The following is a 17078-nucleotide window of genomic DNA, read 5'->3' as shown; positions in this document are numbered from 1 at the left end:
GAATCCCGGACCCTTTAGAAAAGCACACGAGAGATATAACTGGTCTTCCCCTCAAAGCTCCGTATGTACACACAATTTTGCATGTGGGGGTGGGGGTGGGAATGGACCACACTGTTAAGGTTTAGAACTCCTACCTTAGAAATCACTAGTTCAATCCCTCTTACAAACAAGGAAACTGAGGCCCAGAGAGGTTGAGTCATTTGGACTCAGCTGAGAAGAATAAGTGTTTTTTAAAAACTCCACACCCTGAACACCCTCTTTGATTCTCTTTATTATCTGTTTAGGCTGAGTGGAACCCCACCCTCCTGGCCAGCAGCTCTGAGGGCTCACTCCCCGGGGCCTGAGCCTAGGCTTGTACTTAAGTCTCTGTGGTTTCCCCAACTATTCAGCCTAGAACACTGAGGCTTCTGTGAGAGGGAGTACGCAGGAGTAACCAACCCCACCCTGTGCCCCTCCCATCCCAGGGGACTCACAAACCCAGTCCTGGTTCCTTTCCACTCAGAAACTTGGTAACTTTATTTGCCTTTGGCTGGCTTTTCAGGAGGAATGGGACTGGCAGGAGCCTAGGCTTCGTGCGCCCTCTGGTGGGCCTCAGAGGCAAGGACCAGAAAGGATTGGACAGTCTGGAGGCCACAGTCAGTAGAGTTTAGGGGAGGGCTGCAGTGCTCCTCAGGACTGCACCCCCGACCCAGCTTCAGGAGATGGGGAATGACGGGAGGAGGCCCTGAACCTCTGGCTCTCATACTCGCCCGTGTTGGATGCCCGCATGTTCTGCCGAGCCTTCATCTGCTTCAAACGGTCCTTGTCCACTTCCCGCTTGGTGAGGATGAAGAGGAGGATACCACAGGGGAAGCCGATGGCCCTAGGGGTGGGGAGATGTGCACGGGATTTGGGGAGGGGCCGAGCCTCAGCCAGAGGAGCTGGGCAGAACCTCATTCCAGCTTCATCAACTGCACCAACACTGTAATACTCCTCGCATCTATTCAGCCTCAGTGCTGGCTGCTGGAAGGCCCCGCATGAATCGGATCTTGCCACTGCCCCGCTCAGAACTCCGCAACAGTTCTCCATCACTTCCTGGCCGAGTTCAAACTCCCAGGCACGGCACAAAAGGCCTTGTGGTTGGGTCTTTGCCCACCTGTCACTCCTTTTCCCTTTAGTCTGACACTCCCTACCATGAACCCTGCCAGCCTGCCGTAACAACTGTGCAGGGTTCTCCAGAAAGCCCAACCTCTTTCCCTCTCCAAGTCCTGGCAAAAGTTCCCTCTGCCTAAACCGCCCCACACCCCATCCCTGACTCTCCTTAACCTGAGCAACTGCTATGTGGGAGGCACTTCAGCATGGAGAAAGGGCGTGGAGTTATAACACCTGGTGAAAACCCAGCTCTGAGCCTCAGTTCCCTCCTCTGTAAAATAGGGATGTCCTATTTATCTCAGAAAGACTAAAACAATACACAGTAAAGGACTGGCACACCTCAGGTGCTGGAAAAAAATATTAATTTCTCCCTGCTTTTAATATTGCTCAAGCCTGGCATGCTCCAGTCCATGGGGTCGCAAAGAGTCAGACACGACTGAGCAACTGAACAACAGTATTAAGATCAGAATCAAATCCAAATAACAATACACTGAACATCTTACTTATAGGTGCTGCTGCTAACTCGCTTTAGTCGTGTCTGACTCTGTGCGACCCCATAGATGGCAGCCCACCAGGCGCCTCCCTCTCTGGGATTCTCCAGGCAAGAACACTGGAGTGGGTTGCCATTTCCTTCTCCAATGCATAAAAGTGAAAAGTGAAAGTGAAGTCGCTCAGTCGTGTCCGACTCCTAGTGACCCCATGGACTGCAGCCTACCAGGCTCCTCCGTCCATGGGATTTGCCAGGCAAAAGTACTGGAGTGCGTTGCCATGGCATTCTCCGACTTATAGGTGCTACTACTGTATAACTAACATAATCTTGCATGATCTCAATTAAAACCTCAACTGGGTCCTGCCCCAAGCTCCCAAAAGAGAGGATGAGGCCATAGACACAAATCTGAATCAGATTAGCTCAGCTCAATGCACAGAAAACCCACTCTTCTCTCCAGTTTCACAGACTTTGCCACCTCCCTCCCCTGCTCCAGTCCTCTGAGATTCCAGTCCTCACACCCAGCCATTCTGTCCCGGCAACCCTGGATTCAGTTCATCACCTAAAACTTGGAGAAGTTTCTGGGTCCCACCCGCCCCTGGTGCCACTCCCCATTGGTGGGCAAAGAGTTAGTTAAAACTTACCAGGCTAGTCCCACAGCTTTCATGGGGTTCTTGCCCCTCTTTCTGGGGATGTATTCCAGCTCAGGTGAGAGGGGCTCAGGCTTCTCCTTGCACTCTGGGGAGCTGTGGCTTTGCAGTGCCCGGCTCCTGTTCTGGGAAGCCTTGTTAGCAGTGGCTCCTGAGAGAATCCCTGTGAATGGAGGCAAGGAAGGTCAGTTAAGAGATGAGGAGAAGAAAGCCTAGGGAGGACTGGTTGAGATCTGAGGAAGGGGAGTGACTGCAATTTGGAGTAACAGGTGCCTGAGAGAGTCCAGAGGGAAATGGGAAAATCGCCATCGAGGTGGCACCTTTGAAAGCCGCTTCCACGTCACTGCAGGCTCATCACCCTAGTGCCGGGAGAGCGAGCTTCGCTGTTCTTCATCTCCTCAGACCTCAGGATGTGAAGGGACTGCAGTGGGGCTCGCGTGAGACGTATGAAAGAAAATCCGAGAAATGGCTTGCAAACTGCAGAATGTTAGCACTGGAGGGGGAGCTTAAAGGTAGCCTACTCCATCCCCTCATTTTATAGAAGAGGAAACTGAAGCCCCAAGAGACGAACTGCTTCGCCCAAGGTCAAACTGCTAATTATCCGGGGCTAGAACCCAAGCCTCCAGAAGCCCAGGGCCCTTTTCCTCTGCACTGCGGTGAGTGTGAACTACCTGGAGCGCGGGGGTCTAAAAGGCTTCCTTGAGGCTCCCTTTCCGTGCAAGACCCGAGAGGTGTCGTAGGCTGAGGGATGGACTGGTTGACTTTTAAAGAGCACCTTTTAGCCCCCAGACTCTTTAAAATCCTGCAGAGGGATGTGGGCAGCAATCGACAACCCTGAACTCCTGCTACAGCTTAGCGGGATGTGAAAAAAAAGGGTATCCCCTCCAGTCCTGCCCTCCCCGGGGTCCCTCTCCTTACCCCGGAGAACGCGGGCATTTCTCGCCCCTCGGCCCTTCAGCGCCGTAGCAGCTACCACCGCCGCCATGTTCAGATCCCACCCCCCCCTTCACCGCAGTCCCCGCTGGGAATTGTAGTTTGCGTAAGGGGCCTCCCCCGCTGTATCCGTCCGGACTACAGATCAGAAACTACAACTCCCAGAAGCCCAAGCAGCGGACCCAAGAGAACTACTCTTCCCAGGAGAGCCCGGAAGCGCGCACACTCGCTTGTTTCCCTCCTGTTGGGGGCGGAGTCAGGTCGGGCAGAGTTTGGGTTCTCCTCGCCACGCCTCGGCCTCGTCTCCCGCTTCTGCCCTGTGATTGGTGACTCAGCCGGTCCACCCCTTTCGCTATTGGTCAAGAGGCCGTCGCTCTCCCTGCCGGGGAGTCGCCTACGCCTACTTCCTCCCGGGAGGAGGGGCCCGAGTTCCGCGTCGTCGCGCAGAGCTGACTCTGGGAGGCGTTTGGGCCCAGAGAAGTGGGTCCGCTGCTTGCGCCGCATGGAGTCCGAATCGGAGAGCGGGGCCGCTGCTGACACCCCCCCGTTGGAGACTCTAAGCTTCCATGGTGACGAAGAGATTATCGAGGTGGTAGAACTGGACCCTGGTCCTCCGGACCCGGGTAAGAGCTGCGGATCCTCAGGCCATGGGACAAGAAGCTCTTACCCCTGGCCTTTGACCCCGGCTTTTCCCCCCTCTGCTCCCCACCCCACCCCACCTGTCATTCCTGCTTACCTCCTTCGCCCTTCCCCTTTCCCCCAGCCCCACACTTAGTTCTCAGGCCTGGCCCGGGGTGGGGGTTCCCCTGACGCCTCCCCTGGCCCTTCCCCTCACACACCCCCTTCCCATCATTCCTTCGGTCCTCCCTTCCCACACGGTCTCTGGCCAACCCCAGATCCTCAGAGCTCTCCGGTCCTCCGTTCCGCACGCCCCCTCCTCCCTGCCGCCTCTCACCCCCTCCCCGCTTCACCTCTCCTGTCTGACCTCACCTTGCCCTCTCGCCACATGACCACCCCAGCCTCGGGCCTCCCCTCACTTGCCATCCGTCTTCCCGCCTGCCGCACACCGTCTGTTAACCCTCTCCCCAAAGCAGACGATCTGGTCCAGGAGATGGAAGATGTGGACTTCGAGGAAGAAGAAGAAGAAGAGGGCAATGAGGAGGGCTGGGTCCTGGAACCCCAGGAAGGGGTGGTCGGCAGCATGGAGGGCCCCGACGACAGCGAGGTCACTTTTGCATTGCATTCTGGTAGGTCCCTGGGGAGAGCTGTCCTAAGTTCAGTCCAGGTGGACATTTGAACATCATCCGCTGTGTAGCGGTGGGAAAATGTTGCCTTTGTGGTGGAGGAGCTGTTGGCTCCTGGAGTCGGTTGAGACACACTTGGGTTCAAATCCTGTCTCTGCTATTTGGTTGTTTATGATCTTTATTGACGTCTCTGGGCTTTAGTTTCCTTTTAAAAAGTTGTCATTGATAAAAGTTCCTTTACTCTGAATTAGGGATAATAGTACCTTTTGGATCATCTTTTGGATAAACCTCTAAAATATTAACTCTTGATAAGGAACCAGTAACACATGCTTTCCTGACTCAGCCCCCAACCTGGTGGCATCCCACTCTGAGAACTGTAAGCCCTACACACGTCCCCTCCTCTTGTCCACCACGGAAGTGTGGGGTGAAGGGAAGAGCGCAGGAGGGTGATGTGTCCTGGGGAGGGACTTAGAATTTGGCAAGCTTGGGGAGGGACTTCTCCAACAACTGAATGCTTGAAACTTAGAAGAGCTTGGATGCACTCTTCTTTTCTAGGAAGAAAGACATGTTGCTTTAGGTGGAACGGGGTGGGCTCCCCAAAGGTCCTGAAGGACAGGACTCTAGGTGGGATCCCCACTTCCTTACTCTTGGAATATCTCTTGGGACAGCATCAGTGTTCTGTGTGAGCCTGGACCCCAAGACCAACACCTTGGCAGTGACAGGAGGCGAAGACGACAAAGCCTTTGTGTGGAGGCTCAGTGATGGGGAACTGCTCTTTGAGTGTGCAGGTGAGGGGGCTCGGTGAAGTCCTGCCTCTTTGGAGGTCTTAGGGGGCTGGCCTGCAGTGGTTGTACATCCAACAGCCATTTATTGACCTCTGTTTTGCCAGCTCTATGCTTATCCCAAGAGCCCCAAGAAATAGCCTAGTCTTTTGTGGGCGTGGGGGAGGGAGACGCTGATTGGCCAAGGGAGTCAGGGAAAGAGCTGGAGGAGGCGGCACTAGTGATGGAGAATGGGGGTGGGAAGGAGGCTGTGGATATTTCAGGCAGAGGTGTGATGTGGACAGAATGGGGAAGACATAAGTCTGGACTACACACGGTCAAGTGGGGGCCCAGCAGTGTCTTGCCTGGGGAGAGCTGGGGGTGTTGGCCTCTGCAGCAGCTCTGAGTTTGGTTACCTGTTCTGTGGGGACTCATCCTGTTTTTCCAAGCTGGTACTTTCTGGGGGCCGGACACCTGGGTCCTGTATCCCCAGCACCAGGTATCCCGACATTCTCTTCTCTTTCTGCTCACTCTCTGCAGGCCATAAAGACTCCGTGACTTGTGCTGGTTTCAGCCATGACTCTACCCTAGTGGCCACAGGAGACATGAGTGGTCTCTTAAAAGTGTGGCAGGTGGACACAAAGGAGGAGGTCTGGTCGTTTGAAGCGGGAGATCTAGAGGTGAGATTGTCACAGTAGGATTCAACTCTGAGGGCCGAGTGGAGTGGGGAGAGCTCAGGGGCCCATGCCACCTTGAACGGGTCAAGCCAGCTCTGAGCCATTGCTCTCCCAGAGGATAGCAGGAGTGTCTGGGCCCGTCCCCTGGGATGTCCCCACTGACTCGGAAGCAGGGAGAGCTTGGTGGAGTTCCCGGGGCAGGCTTCTAGGCAAGATGGGGTAAGGGGTACCCCTGTTGAGCCTTTGTCTCTGCCCAGTGGATGGAGTGGCACCCTCGGGCACCTGTCCTCCTGGCGGGCACAGCTGATGGCAACACCTGGATGTGGAAGGTTCCGACTGGTGACTGCAAGACCTTCCAGGGCCCCAACTGCCCGGCCACGTGTGGCCGAGTCCTCCCTGATGGTGAGAGCGGCATTCCTGAGTGTGGACAGGTGGGGTCTGGGTTCCATACCTGCCTGGCACCCTCCTGGGCCATGGTCAGCAAACTCCGAGGTCTGCTGTTGGGAGCAGGGACCTCCCAGGACCAGAGCAAACAGCTCCCCCTTTCTCACCCGGAACTGGGCCTTCCTTGGGGCACTGTCTGTTCCCTCGCTTCCTTGTCTGCCTCCCTCTTCTCTTGCCTGATGTGCTGATGTGTCTGTGCTGGTTGTCGACTCTTCACTTGCATCTCTGATCCTTTAGGGAAGCGTGCTGTAGTTGGCTATGAAGATGGCACCATCAGGATTTGGGACCTGAAGCAGGGAAACTCTATCCACGTACTAAAAGGTATCGGAGGTGGGGAAGGTGTCAGCCTAGGCCTTTGTGGGGAAAGGCCGAGACCTGGGTCAAGAGGAAGCCTGCCTTTTCCTCCCTGCTTCATCCTAGGGACCGAGGGTCACCAGGGCCCTCTGACCTGTGTCGCCACCAACCAGGACGGCAGCCTGATCCTCACTGGCTCTGTGGACTGCCAGGCCAAGCTGGTCAGTGCCACCACTGGCAAGGTGAGTGGAACCTGGAAGTCTGGCTGTGGGGCCCTCTGCTTTCCGCGTCTCCGTTTCTTCTTTTTCTTCACTCAGCCTCCTCGCCCCAGTGCTTTTCTTCTCTTACTGGCGAATCACGTTTCCAGGCCCTCTTCTGATCCTCTCCTCTGGCTCATAGGTGGTGGGCGTTTTCAGACCCGAGACTGTGGCCTCCCAGCCGAGCCTGGGAGAAGGGGAGGAGAGTGAGTCCAACTCTGTGGAGTCCTTGGGCTTCTGCAGTGTGTGAGTGTGAGCGCGGCCTCAGCCTGGGCACACGGGCTTGGGGGAGGCGGGTGGAGGGCCAGAGAGGACAGAGGCACCGAGTGCAGGTCCCCCCACAAGCCTTCGTGATGCTCTCTTCTGCCCAGGATGCCTCTGGCAGCTGTTGGCTACCTGGATGGGACCTTGGCCATCTATGACTTGTCTACACAGACCCTTAGGCACCAATGTCAGCACCAGGTACAGGCTGTGGGGCAGCCCAGGTCCTCTGGGAGCATCTGCCCCAGACCTGGCTCCTGTCCAGTCCTCCCTATGGTCCATCATCCCTCCCTCCCTCCCTGAGAGTTGGGAGCAGATGCCCCTGATGCACCCCGCTTCTGTGTACCGTTCTGCAGTCGGGCATCGTGCAGCTGCTGTGGGAGGCAGGCACTGCCGTGGTTTACACTTGCAGCCTGGACGGCATTGTGCGCCTCTGGGATGCTCGGACTGGCCGCCTGCTCACTGACTACCGGGGCCACACAGCTGAGATCCTGGACTTTGCCCTTAGCAAGTAAGTGAATTTGGCAAGGGCTAGGGTCTCTGCGTATTTGAAAGGTGAGAGTAGCCTGTGGGGGGTCTTAAAGTGTGGGAGGGTTGCTAAAGGAAGCTGGGACCCAAGGCCTGGGCCTGCCTAGGCAGCCGTGCTGGGGGCCTGCAGGAGTCGTCCTCTGTTGATGGTGTGATCTCTCATCTCACTCTTGGGCTCAGGGGCTGGAACTGCCTCCCCCATGCGGGCAGCTCTCCCCTGATCCCTAGACTGATGGCTGGCTTCAGGAGTGTTCACCAGATGTGGGCTGGTCAGCCTAGCACCAGGCACTAGGGGTCTAGAGTTGGGGATACACTGGAAGAGCCTCGGAAAGTGCCCCTGGGTGGTGGGCTTAGGGTGGGCCTTAGGTTCTCCAGTCCTTTCCAACCGTGCTTTCTGTCCACAGAGATGCCTCCTTGGTGGTGACCACGTCAGGAGACCACAAAGCAAAAGTATTTTGTGTCCAGAGACCTGACCGCTAACAGCTGCAGCGTCTGCTTTGTGTCTGGTGTGGAGGGGATGCAAGGAGACCCCCCACAGCAGAGGCGGTCGGGTAGGAGGGAAGAGGAGGGGAGGGGCCTCGGACTACTTTCCAACCCCTTCAAACTGACTTGCTCCCTCTCTGTCTCTTCCTTTTCTTAAGAAACCCACCCCTCGGGCCCCTTCTTCCCCCGCCCCCCTCCCCCAGACCCGGCGGATACTTCAGAGGGAGGTTCAGACCTCTTTCTCTTTCACTTCCTTTGCTGGTGTGAGCCATGGGGGTGTGTGTTTGTATGTGGGGAGTAGGTCTTTGAAGTTCCCGTTCTTTCCCTTCCCAAGTCTCTGGGGGTGGAAAGGAGGAAGAGATGTTAGTTAACAGATTTTAAAAATGTAAATAAAATATACTTCCCAGAGACGTGTCTGTGTGGATTTTGTGGCTGGATGTGAGGAGGAACCAGTGAGGGGTATGTCAGGGTGTTGCTGCCCTCCCCCTCTGCTGGATTTCAGGGTTCCTCAACTCACCGCCCTCACCTACAACTGCCTGCCTATCAGGAATCTCCCTGGATATATATCCTCTAGGTTCTTTCCGCAGCTGTTCACCTGTCCCTTCCTGGCTGAGACATGGAATCTCCCTGGATCCTCTAGGTTCTTTGCCCAGCTGTTCACCTGTTCCTCCCTGGCTGAGACACAAAATGAGATAACCATCACCTGGGCCAAGGGAGCTTTATTCAGTCAGAATGGGGTCATACAGGGACACTCTCTGATCCATGATCCAGATCCGTGGGGACATGTAGAGACGGGCTTGGCAGCCAAGATGGATGGATGCTTCTAACTGGAATGAGCAGAGGCCCTCCCTCTAGTTCAAGTCAAGGTCCACGCTGCTTTGGCTGCTGGTATGGTAGGCGGTGCTGGGGCCAGGACTGCCCTGGGGTCTGCCCCGCAGCATCCGGAGCCACCTCTGGGCGGCCACCCTCCAGGGGGCCGTGTAGCGCTGATCACCCAGCCCCATGGCCACGGGCACAGCCGCCGCACTGGCGCTGCCCAGTGAGATGAGGGACAGCAGAGTTCCAGGCCCCAGTGGCGGGCGCTGCTCAAAAGCCAGGACAGAGAGCAGCAGGGTGGCCACGTAGGGGCCCCAGCACAGCCCAAAGAGCAGCGTGGCCCCGGCCTGCGCCCTGGCCTGCCGCCAGGTGAGGGCCCGGGCCAGAGCTGAGGGCGCCCCACGGCACACGGCCCGCTCCAGCCGGCGGATGTCCTGCAGCTGGCGGTGCGCAGTGACCAGCACACGGACCGAGAGGAGGGCGGCTGCACCCACAGCCGGCAGCAGGAGCCCATAGATTTCGAGGTAGAGGTAGGGGGCTGGGAAGACGGCCTGGGAGCTACAGTTGCCACCAGGCGCCCAGTGGTTCCAGCCCAGGGCAGGCAGGCTGGCAAAGAGCAAGGGGGCAGCCCAGGTGAGGAGCAGGGCCAGCCGCATGCTCCCGCGGGGCCGCAGGGGCCGCAGCACGGCCATGTAGCGCTCCCCGTGCACCAGCAGGAGGTTGGCGAGCAGGGAGAGGAAGCAGAAGTTGGGAGCCAAGTAGAGGAAGAGGCAGGACCAGTAGCCCCGGCGGCTCTGGCTCCACAGGACGGGCAGCGCGGGCAGCGCCAGCCCGGTGAGCAGCCCTGCCAGCAGCAGGCTCAGGAAGAAGCAGCCAGCGGGCGGGCTGCGCAGGCGGCGGTCCCCGGCGATGCCCAGGGCCAGGAGCAGGTTGGCAGCGACGATGAGGCTTGCCAGGGCCAGGGAGAGCCCCAGGGCCCCTGCAGGAACGGGGCTGGGCACCTCCCTGGTGCTGTTGGGTGTCATCTTGGGCCTGGGGACGGGGGAGACCTGGAGCAGCAGCAGGCATGCCTGGACGGAAGATGGGGTGGCTGGAGTTAGGATGGGGCTGCGGATCACTGTCCTCTCTAGGCAGGTTGTTGTTGTTTAGTCGCTAAGTCATGTCGGACTCTGTGACCCCAGAGACTGTAGGTCACCAGGCTTCTCTGTCAATGGGATTTCCCAGGCCAGAATACTGGAGTGGGTAGCTAGCCCCTTCTCGACTGAACTACTGAGCTATTCCCCAGCCAGGGACTGAACCCGCGTCTCCTGCATTGGCAGGCGGATTTCTTTACCTCTGAACCACCAGGGAAGCTATCCAGAGGTTGCAGACCAATGGACTGTGGACCATATCCTGTTTGCTGATACACATTTTTCCTCCAATGAATTGCCAATTAAAATTTACATAAAAATTCATATTTTTGGTTAAAAAAAAATCAGGGCCTATGTAGTAGCAACCAGCTAGAGTTGTGCTGTCATTGCTTTCAGAAAGCTCTCCACAGTCCCCACCCAGCCCTTTCACCCATTCTGTTACCTGCCTGACCCTCTCTGGGCAGCTGTGTTTGTCTCTGGTTAGACACACCCATCCCCACAGCATTTGGACCATCCCTGCCTCCACCAGGTGAGGCCTCTAAATCAGCTAAAGGGATAGGATGGAATCTGGCTGGTGTGTAGTGGTCCTCTGGCCAGCCAACAGCTGACAGCCTCCTTTGGGCCATGGGCGGGCCCTGGACCAGAGGCTAGGGCTGGGGTTGGCGGGGGAGGGACGGTGGATATAAATGGAGAGTGGTCCGTGTCTTCAGATGCTTGCAGGCTGGTTGGCACCAGTGTCTTTTAAAAGGTGGTAGGTTACTAAGGATTGGAGGTGGGGGTGGGGGGGGGTGGGGGAGGGCAGAAGTCAGTCTGAGGCAGGGCTCACTGAGTTAGCACCAAGGGGTTGCCCTGTCCCCAGCACCTCCCTTCCATCCACCTTGTGGTTGGTTACACTTCAGTGAGCAGCCTCCGGGTAGGACTTCCAGCCCATAAACTTGACGTCCGCACCAGGCTAGCAGCTAGCAACGGGGCTTTTCCTGGGAACTGGAGGAGGGGAAGAGTTGCTGAGGGAGGAGGAGGGTTGGCAGTGTGGAGGGCAAGGGGGCTGAAGTGAGCCCAGAGATGGAGGGGGAGCCGCTGGGCACGGCCTGGCCTCTCTGTGACTCTGACCTTTCCCAGTCCTCCCATGCCCTGGCCCTGTCGCCACATCATGGGGATGAGGGAGGGGGTGTCCTGCCTGGGCCCTGTGGGAAACTCCTGCTTCTGTCAACAGGGGAGCAGCTGCTGTTGCTAGGATCAAAGTCAACAAGGGAAGGATTCCTACCTGCCCCCTCACCGGGGTCAGAGGGTCAAAGGGCCTCAAGACCACCCTGAGCACAGGAGATACTATCCCTTCTATTCCCAGCTCCCCCAGTTCCCCCAGGCCGTTGCACCCCTTTACCCTCAGCCTGGTTCCTCTTTCTCAGTGTCCCCCAGTGCCCTCTGCTGGGAACATCTTTCCCTTCCAGCTGCCCTTTGGTTTCTGTTCCCCTTCATCCCCGCACTGTTAACTTGTTCAAACCCCGGAAGATCTCAGGGACCTGAGACACTTCAAACCTGGACTCTGGAGTCGCGGGCTGGAGCTCTTCGCTGGGAGTGAGTCTCCCAGCCCACCTACACCAGAGTATCGAGAAAGGCAGGGTCAGCCCTGGGGGTGGGGGGACTTCTCAGCAGTTACAACCTGGAGGCTCCGGTGGCTTGGGGTGGGTGCAAGGCCTCTTCAGGCTCTGAGGCTGAGGTCTCCAGGTGTGGCCCGGGGGCCGGGTGGGGGCTAGGGTTAGGGTTAGGTAGCTACTCACATGACTGTAGGTGACAAGTGTGGCTTGCCCAGCCTGGGCTCCCCTTCGAGTGTCAGAGAGTTGTCCCAGCCAGCGCTGCAGGGCTTCTGGTGACGTCTGGTGTCCTGACCTTTGAGGTCATGGTATCTCCACTGTGTGGAGACAGCAGGGCCCCCAGCTCTCTGCTGCCCTGGCTCTGCCTTCGCCTGGGATGGAGCTGAGGCTGGTGGGACCCAGCCTGGCCCCGCCTCTGGGGGTGGGGCCTGACACACCCTGAACTGCTGTGCTGGGAAGGCTTCCTCCCCTTTCCCCCAGGCCCCCTCCACGTCCTCCTCCCATACGAGTGGCCGTGTCTCCAGCCACTGGACATAGCTTGCCACCAAGGAGGCAGCTTGGAATTCTCTGGCCTGCTACTGAGAAATGTATTCCAGTTAGTGAACAATGATTTAGTCCATCCTCCCCACCTCCCGGCTGATATATTTACATTTTATAAATATATCAGTGGCCAGCCAGCTGATAGCGCATCCAGCTCTGTAATTCTGCCACTCTGCTGAGTACAGTCTGATGGTGGCGGTGGTGGGGGCCTTTGAAACACGAGAATCCTCGCTATCTCCCATTCCTATCACCTGATGGGAACTTTCAGCTTATAAAGCCAGCCTTGCCTTCTAGAATCTGGGGTCATTCCACACTTTTCTCAATTACTTTGTAAGTCACATTTTGGGCTCAGAGGCACGAATGGCTCTTGGGCAAGCTATCTCTGGGCTTCTATTTTCTCACCTGTAAAATAGGAACAAGACAAACCATCAGTCAGTGTTGCCAGGAGTCTTATGGGATAATATATGTAACTGCATACACCCTACTGCCAGACACCTAACATGGGGAGGGGTCTCAACAAATGACATCCTTCTTCTCTCCTCCATGAAGACTAAGAAACAGCCAGTGCTTGAATCAGAAGGCCTGGGTTTAAATCTCAGAATCTTACTTGGATCCTATTTTACTAGCTGTGTAAACTTGAACAAATTATTAAATTCTCTTACCTCAGTTTCCTCATCTATAAAATGGGGGCTCATACCATTTTCATCTATTGTGAGACTAAATGAGAAAATGTGGGGAGACTTCCCTGGAGGTCCAGGGGTTAAGACTCCACCCTTCAACTACAGGGGCACAGATTCAATCCTTAGTTGGGGTATATCCCACATGCCACGTGGTGTGGCCAAAAAAAAGTGTAATAAGGACTTGGGTCAGTGGTTGGCACAGAAGCAGTCAATGAGAGGAACTTCTGGCCTTCTCTGCACATCCCCTCTGAGAATTCCACTGAAATAAGCGGATGAAGAGCTTGTGAATAGCAAGAGGGTAATGACACTTTCACTCCACAGGGAAACACAGGAAGCTGAGTGAGAGGAAGGGCAAGTTCAAGGCCAGGAAGCCCTGATTTCCACCTTGTGTTAAGTGTAACTTTGGGGAGAGGGAGAGAAGCAGTTACATTTTCTTGAGACCTGAAATGAGAGGAAACAGGCTAAATCTCCAGCAAAAAAGCTGGAGGTTAGACATTAGGAAAAGCTTTCTTGTTTAAGAGCACACGAAGATGGAGCAAGGGGTCCTCTGCCCTCTCCCAAGAAGACCTGGGCCTGAAGGGCTGGAGGCCTGAGAGGTCTGGCTCTGCCAGTCAGGGGTCCTGGAGAGAAGGGTCTCTGGACAAAAAGTGGGAGAAGCATCCAGTCTCAGGCCTGTCCTCAAGGGAGCTGGGGGCTGGGAGGACGCAGCGTTCCAGGGGATGGCTCCCAGGCCCACGCTCTCTGGTTGGGCAGAAGTCAAGAGGCTCTGGGAGAGTTCAGACTGGGGTCTGGACAGAAGTGGGAGTGGGGCCCCTTGGATACTGGACTGTCAAGGATAAACAGACCTCCTTCTGTTCCCAGCCCTGGCCTCCTCCCGGCAGCCTCCAGGATGTCTGTTTTTTCTCTGTGGCTCTGTCTAAACAGTGTGTGGGATGACGTGTAAAGAACAACTCTGGGAGCAGGAGCCAGGCAGCCTGGGTTCTATCCTCCGCTCAGCTGTTTCATCCTGACTTGATCGTCTGGTTCCTCTGTTCCATCAATCCCTGGGACTGACTCATCCACAGCCTTCTCTCCTTTGCTCACAGGGCTCTGATGCAGTCTTCAGATGCTCCCATCAGCTGACTCTACGGGCCCTAGAGTCCCCACCCCAGTCCCCCCTCTCTCCTTAGGTCCAGCCTGTTATCACAATGCCCGATGTGGACAGGGGCAGGAAATGCCCCTGGTCTCCTTTGTCACTCTGTTCTCCTGGGTATTTAACTTTTCTGTTGACCCTGGGTGTCTGGGACTGGGTGGTGAGGGTCGGGGGGTACTCACTGACTGGATGAACAGAGGCAAAGGGGTGATGAGTGGCTATTGAACTGTTCAACCCTTCCCAGATGCAACAGCAGACGAGCCCCTGGGGGTCTCTGGGGGGTTGTGGGCACAATACTGTGACCAAGCCTGAGGAAGCCCTAAGTCAGCTCTATGAGCAGAAGAAACTGGTCCTTCCCATTAGGGATAAATGACAGATCTCACAGAAATTTAACAGTGCTTTTAGCAATCCCCGGAAGGGGCAGCATTGCTTGAACTCAGCCTAGCCCCCAGAATGGACCCAGGCTTGGGTCTAGGGCCTCTGTGGCTGCTGGGCTGAGGCTGAGGGTCCATCAGGCCTACTTTGAATGAGGCTGAAGTAACTGAAATGGTAACATAGAAGCAGCAGCTCGGGGTATGTGGGCTGACACAGTAGCTGGTGTTACTTCCTCTTCCTGGTTTCAATTTCCTGCCCTCTGGTTCCACACTTCCCCTTCCTGTTACCAGCTCCGTCTTCCTTCCAAGCTCCTGGTTTTTAGCTTCCCCAGGTCCTACTTTCTCCAGACTTGGAGATACCCACCAACACCTTCCTCACCTCAAACTGCAGTATGAGGGCCATCAGCAAAAAATATCACCATCTTCGGGGAGGACCTGAAAAACCCCAAAGCAGAATAACCTTGATTTATGCTGCCCCTTCTGATCCCCTTGGGAGAGTAAGAATGTAGCTAAGATTTATTAGAAAGCATTATCAACTATAATTATAGGCATTATCAGTCAGTTTAGTTCAGTTCAGTTGCTCAGCAGTGTTCAACTCTTTGCAACCCCATGGACTGCAGCACGCCAGGCCTCCCTGTCCATCACCAATTCCTGGAGTTTACTCAAACTTATCTCCATCTTCCCTGGTGGCTCAGAGGTTAAAGCGTCTGCCTCCAATGCAGGAGACCCGGGTTCGATCCCTGGGTCGGGAAGATCCCCTGGAGAAGGAAAAGGCAACCCATTCCAGTATTCTTGCCTGGGGAATCCCATGGAATGAGGAGCCTGGTGGGCTGCAGTCCATGGGGTCACAGAGTCGGACACGACGGAGTGACTTGACTTTATCTCCACTGAGTCAGTGATACCATCCAACCATCTCATCCTGTCATCCCTTTCTCCTCCCGCCTTCAACCTTTCCCAGGATCAGGGTCTTTTCCAATGAGTCAGTTCTTCGCATCAGGTGACCAAAGTATTGGAGTTTCAGCTTCAGCATCAGTCCTTCCAAAGAATAATCTGCAGTGACTTCATTTAGCATGGACTGGTTGGATCCCCTTGGTGTCCAAGGGACTCTCAAGAGTCTTCTCCAAAACCACAGCTCAAAAGCATCACTTCCTCAGTGCTTACCTTTTAGTCCCTCTCTCACATCCATACATGACTACTAGAAAAACCATATCTTTGACTAGATGGACCTTTGTTGGCAAAGTAATGCCTCTGCTTTTTAATATGATGTCTAGGTTGGTCATAACTTTTCTTCCAAGGAGCAAGCGTCTTAATTTCATGGCTGCAGTCACCATTTTGGAGCCCCCCAAAATAAAGTCTGTCACTGTTTCCCCATCTATTTGCCATGAAGTGATGGGACCAGATGCCATGATCTTTTCTGAATGTTGAGTTTTAAGCCAACTTTTTCACTCATTATAAATGCCTACTATGTAATAGGTACTTATCTGTTGTTTATTCCTTTTAAGAACCTGGTGAGATAGGTGGAGTCATGTCCAACCAAAGATGAGGCCATTGATGCTCGGATTAAGAAATCTACCCAGTCACATTGCTATTAAGTGGAACCTGGATTCAAACCCAGGTCTGTCTAAAAAACATTTTTGCAACTCTCCAGTTTACATCCCAGCTCATTTACACCTCCCAGGTATGGACCTTTGGGCAAAGGAGCAAGTCAGCACTGAGATTAGATCCCATTTTTCCAAGCCCACATCCTCAGTGTGCCGAAGTCCTCCTACAATGGGCTTTGGCTGAAGTTACAGTGGGCCTTTGTCCATAACGGTGAAGGCGGGCCCTGAAAGTGTTGTGTGCCCTGGAAACATGTACACAAAGGAGCCAGTTTGGAGGGGGTTTTCATCAGTATGAGTTTTTATGCTGATGCAGTCTTGGAATTAAGACAATTCCTTGCGGTTTACTGCTGTAAAAAATACTTAATGCCTCTTCTTCTCCTAACTCCATATCTTCTAAGCAATTTTGGTTTGGCCATTTACAGCACTTTTCAGGAATCCGATCCCCATTACTGGCAAAATATAGTTGAGTTCCAACTTACTAAGGAGGTGTTCTAAACTCAGTGGGATGGCAAACACAGCTTCTAGCAAAATTACCTTCACAAACCCCTTACACAGGGGTACAGAAAACATCTATGTCACTGTCTCCTAACAGATCTGACTTAGCCCAGTTTTCCATCTACCAGCAGTAGGTGATGAGGGGCCACATCCCAGAAGAACACGGGGCAGACTTGGCAGTGAACTCTCTCCACTGCAGGTCATGGTTGGCCTCACCAAGGGGATAGCACTCTCCAGGGCACTTGTTTGTTGAGGGCATGGGAACATAACTGATCCTGAGCTTTCCAGGATATCATTTACAAAGAGTAAAGTGAAGTTTTGATGACTAAACGACCTGTCCTTTCAAATCTGACCATGACCCACAGTAAAGACGTTTTTATAACCTAGTCAGTATGTCCACAATTAAGACATATTTCAGAATCAGCACTTACCTATAATAGGAGTGATGTACTCAGCATATGTGACACAACAGCACCTACTATTCCATTTTAAAACATTGAAGGTGAAGTCACGTATGTGGAAAACACACACACACAGATAAGTCGCATGTACAACTGGGGAAATAGGA

At 54.8% G+C, this 17078-nt stretch overlaps 3 protein-coding genes and 1 non-coding gene across 6 annotated transcripts; 2 read left to right on the top strand and 2 right to left on the bottom strand.

Moving 5' to 3' along the window:
- Positions 1-490: 490 nt before the first annotated feature.
- Positions 491-3253, bottom strand: LOC138076974 (probable hydrolase PNKD). The gene is made up of 3 exons (XM_068969326.1): positions 3187-3253; positions 2263-2431; positions 491-862 (listed from the first exon to the last, which is right to left on the bottom strand). Exons 1-3 carry the CDS (start codon positions 3251-3253, stop codon positions 670-672), a joined length of 429 nt encoding a protein of 142 aa, XP_068825427.1. The 3' UTR covers positions 491-669.
- A 388-nt stretch (positions 3254-3641) lies between these two features.
- On the top strand, positions 3642-8531 carry AAMP (angio associated migratory cell protein). 2 transcript variants are annotated; one of them, XM_068967830.1, is made up of 11 exons: positions 3642-3824; positions 4296-4448; positions 5114-5233; positions 5747-5886; positions 6141-6285; positions 6565-6648; positions 6748-6863; positions 7021-7124; positions 7250-7340; positions 7496-7650; positions 8072-8531. In XM_068967830.1, the coding sequence occupies exons 1-11, from the start codon at positions 3704-3706 to the stop codon at positions 8145-8147; spliced, it is 1305 nt and encodes a 434-aa protein (XP_068823931.1). In that variant the 5' UTR covers positions 3642-3703; the 3' UTR covers positions 8148-8531. The 2 variants fall into 2 exon arrangements, with proteins under 2 accessions (XP_068823931.1, XP_068823930.1); XM_068967829.1 differs by having other exon boundaries at positions 4293-4448.
- A 424-nt stretch (positions 8532-8955) lies between these two features.
- On the bottom strand, positions 8956-12027 carry GPBAR1 (G protein-coupled bile acid receptor 1). 2 transcript variants are annotated; one of them, XM_068969177.1, is made up of 3 exons: positions 11875-12027; positions 10974-11080; positions 8956-10036 (listed from the first exon to the last, which is right to left on the bottom strand). In XM_068969177.1, exon 3 carries the CDS (start codon positions 9989-9991, stop codon positions 9002-9004), a length of 990 nt encoding a protein of 329 aa, XP_068825278.1. In that variant the 5' UTR covers positions 9992-10036; positions 10974-11080; positions 11875-12027; the 3' UTR covers positions 8956-9001. The 2 variants fall into 2 exon arrangements, with proteins under 2 accessions (XP_068825278.1, XP_068825277.1); XM_068969176.1 differs by lacking the exon at positions 10974-11080.
- Positions 12028-15094: 3067 nt separating this feature from the next.
- Positions 15095-15166, top strand: TRNAW-CCA (transfer RNA tryptophan (anticodon CCA)). The gene has a single exon. It is a non-coding gene; the product is annotated as a tRNA-Trp (tRNA).
- The last annotated feature ends 1912 nt before the right edge of the window (positions 15167-17078 follow it).

The sequence above is a fragment of the Capricornis sumatraensis genome, chromosome 3, assembly GCF_032405125.1.
Source record: "Capricornis sumatraensis isolate serow.1 chromosome 3, serow.2, whole genome shotgun sequence".
Taxonomy (NCBI): domain Eukaryota; kingdom Metazoa; phylum Chordata; class Mammalia; order Artiodactyla; family Bovidae; genus Capricornis; species Capricornis sumatraensis.
This window is presented reverse-complemented; position numbering and strand designations above follow the sequence as displayed.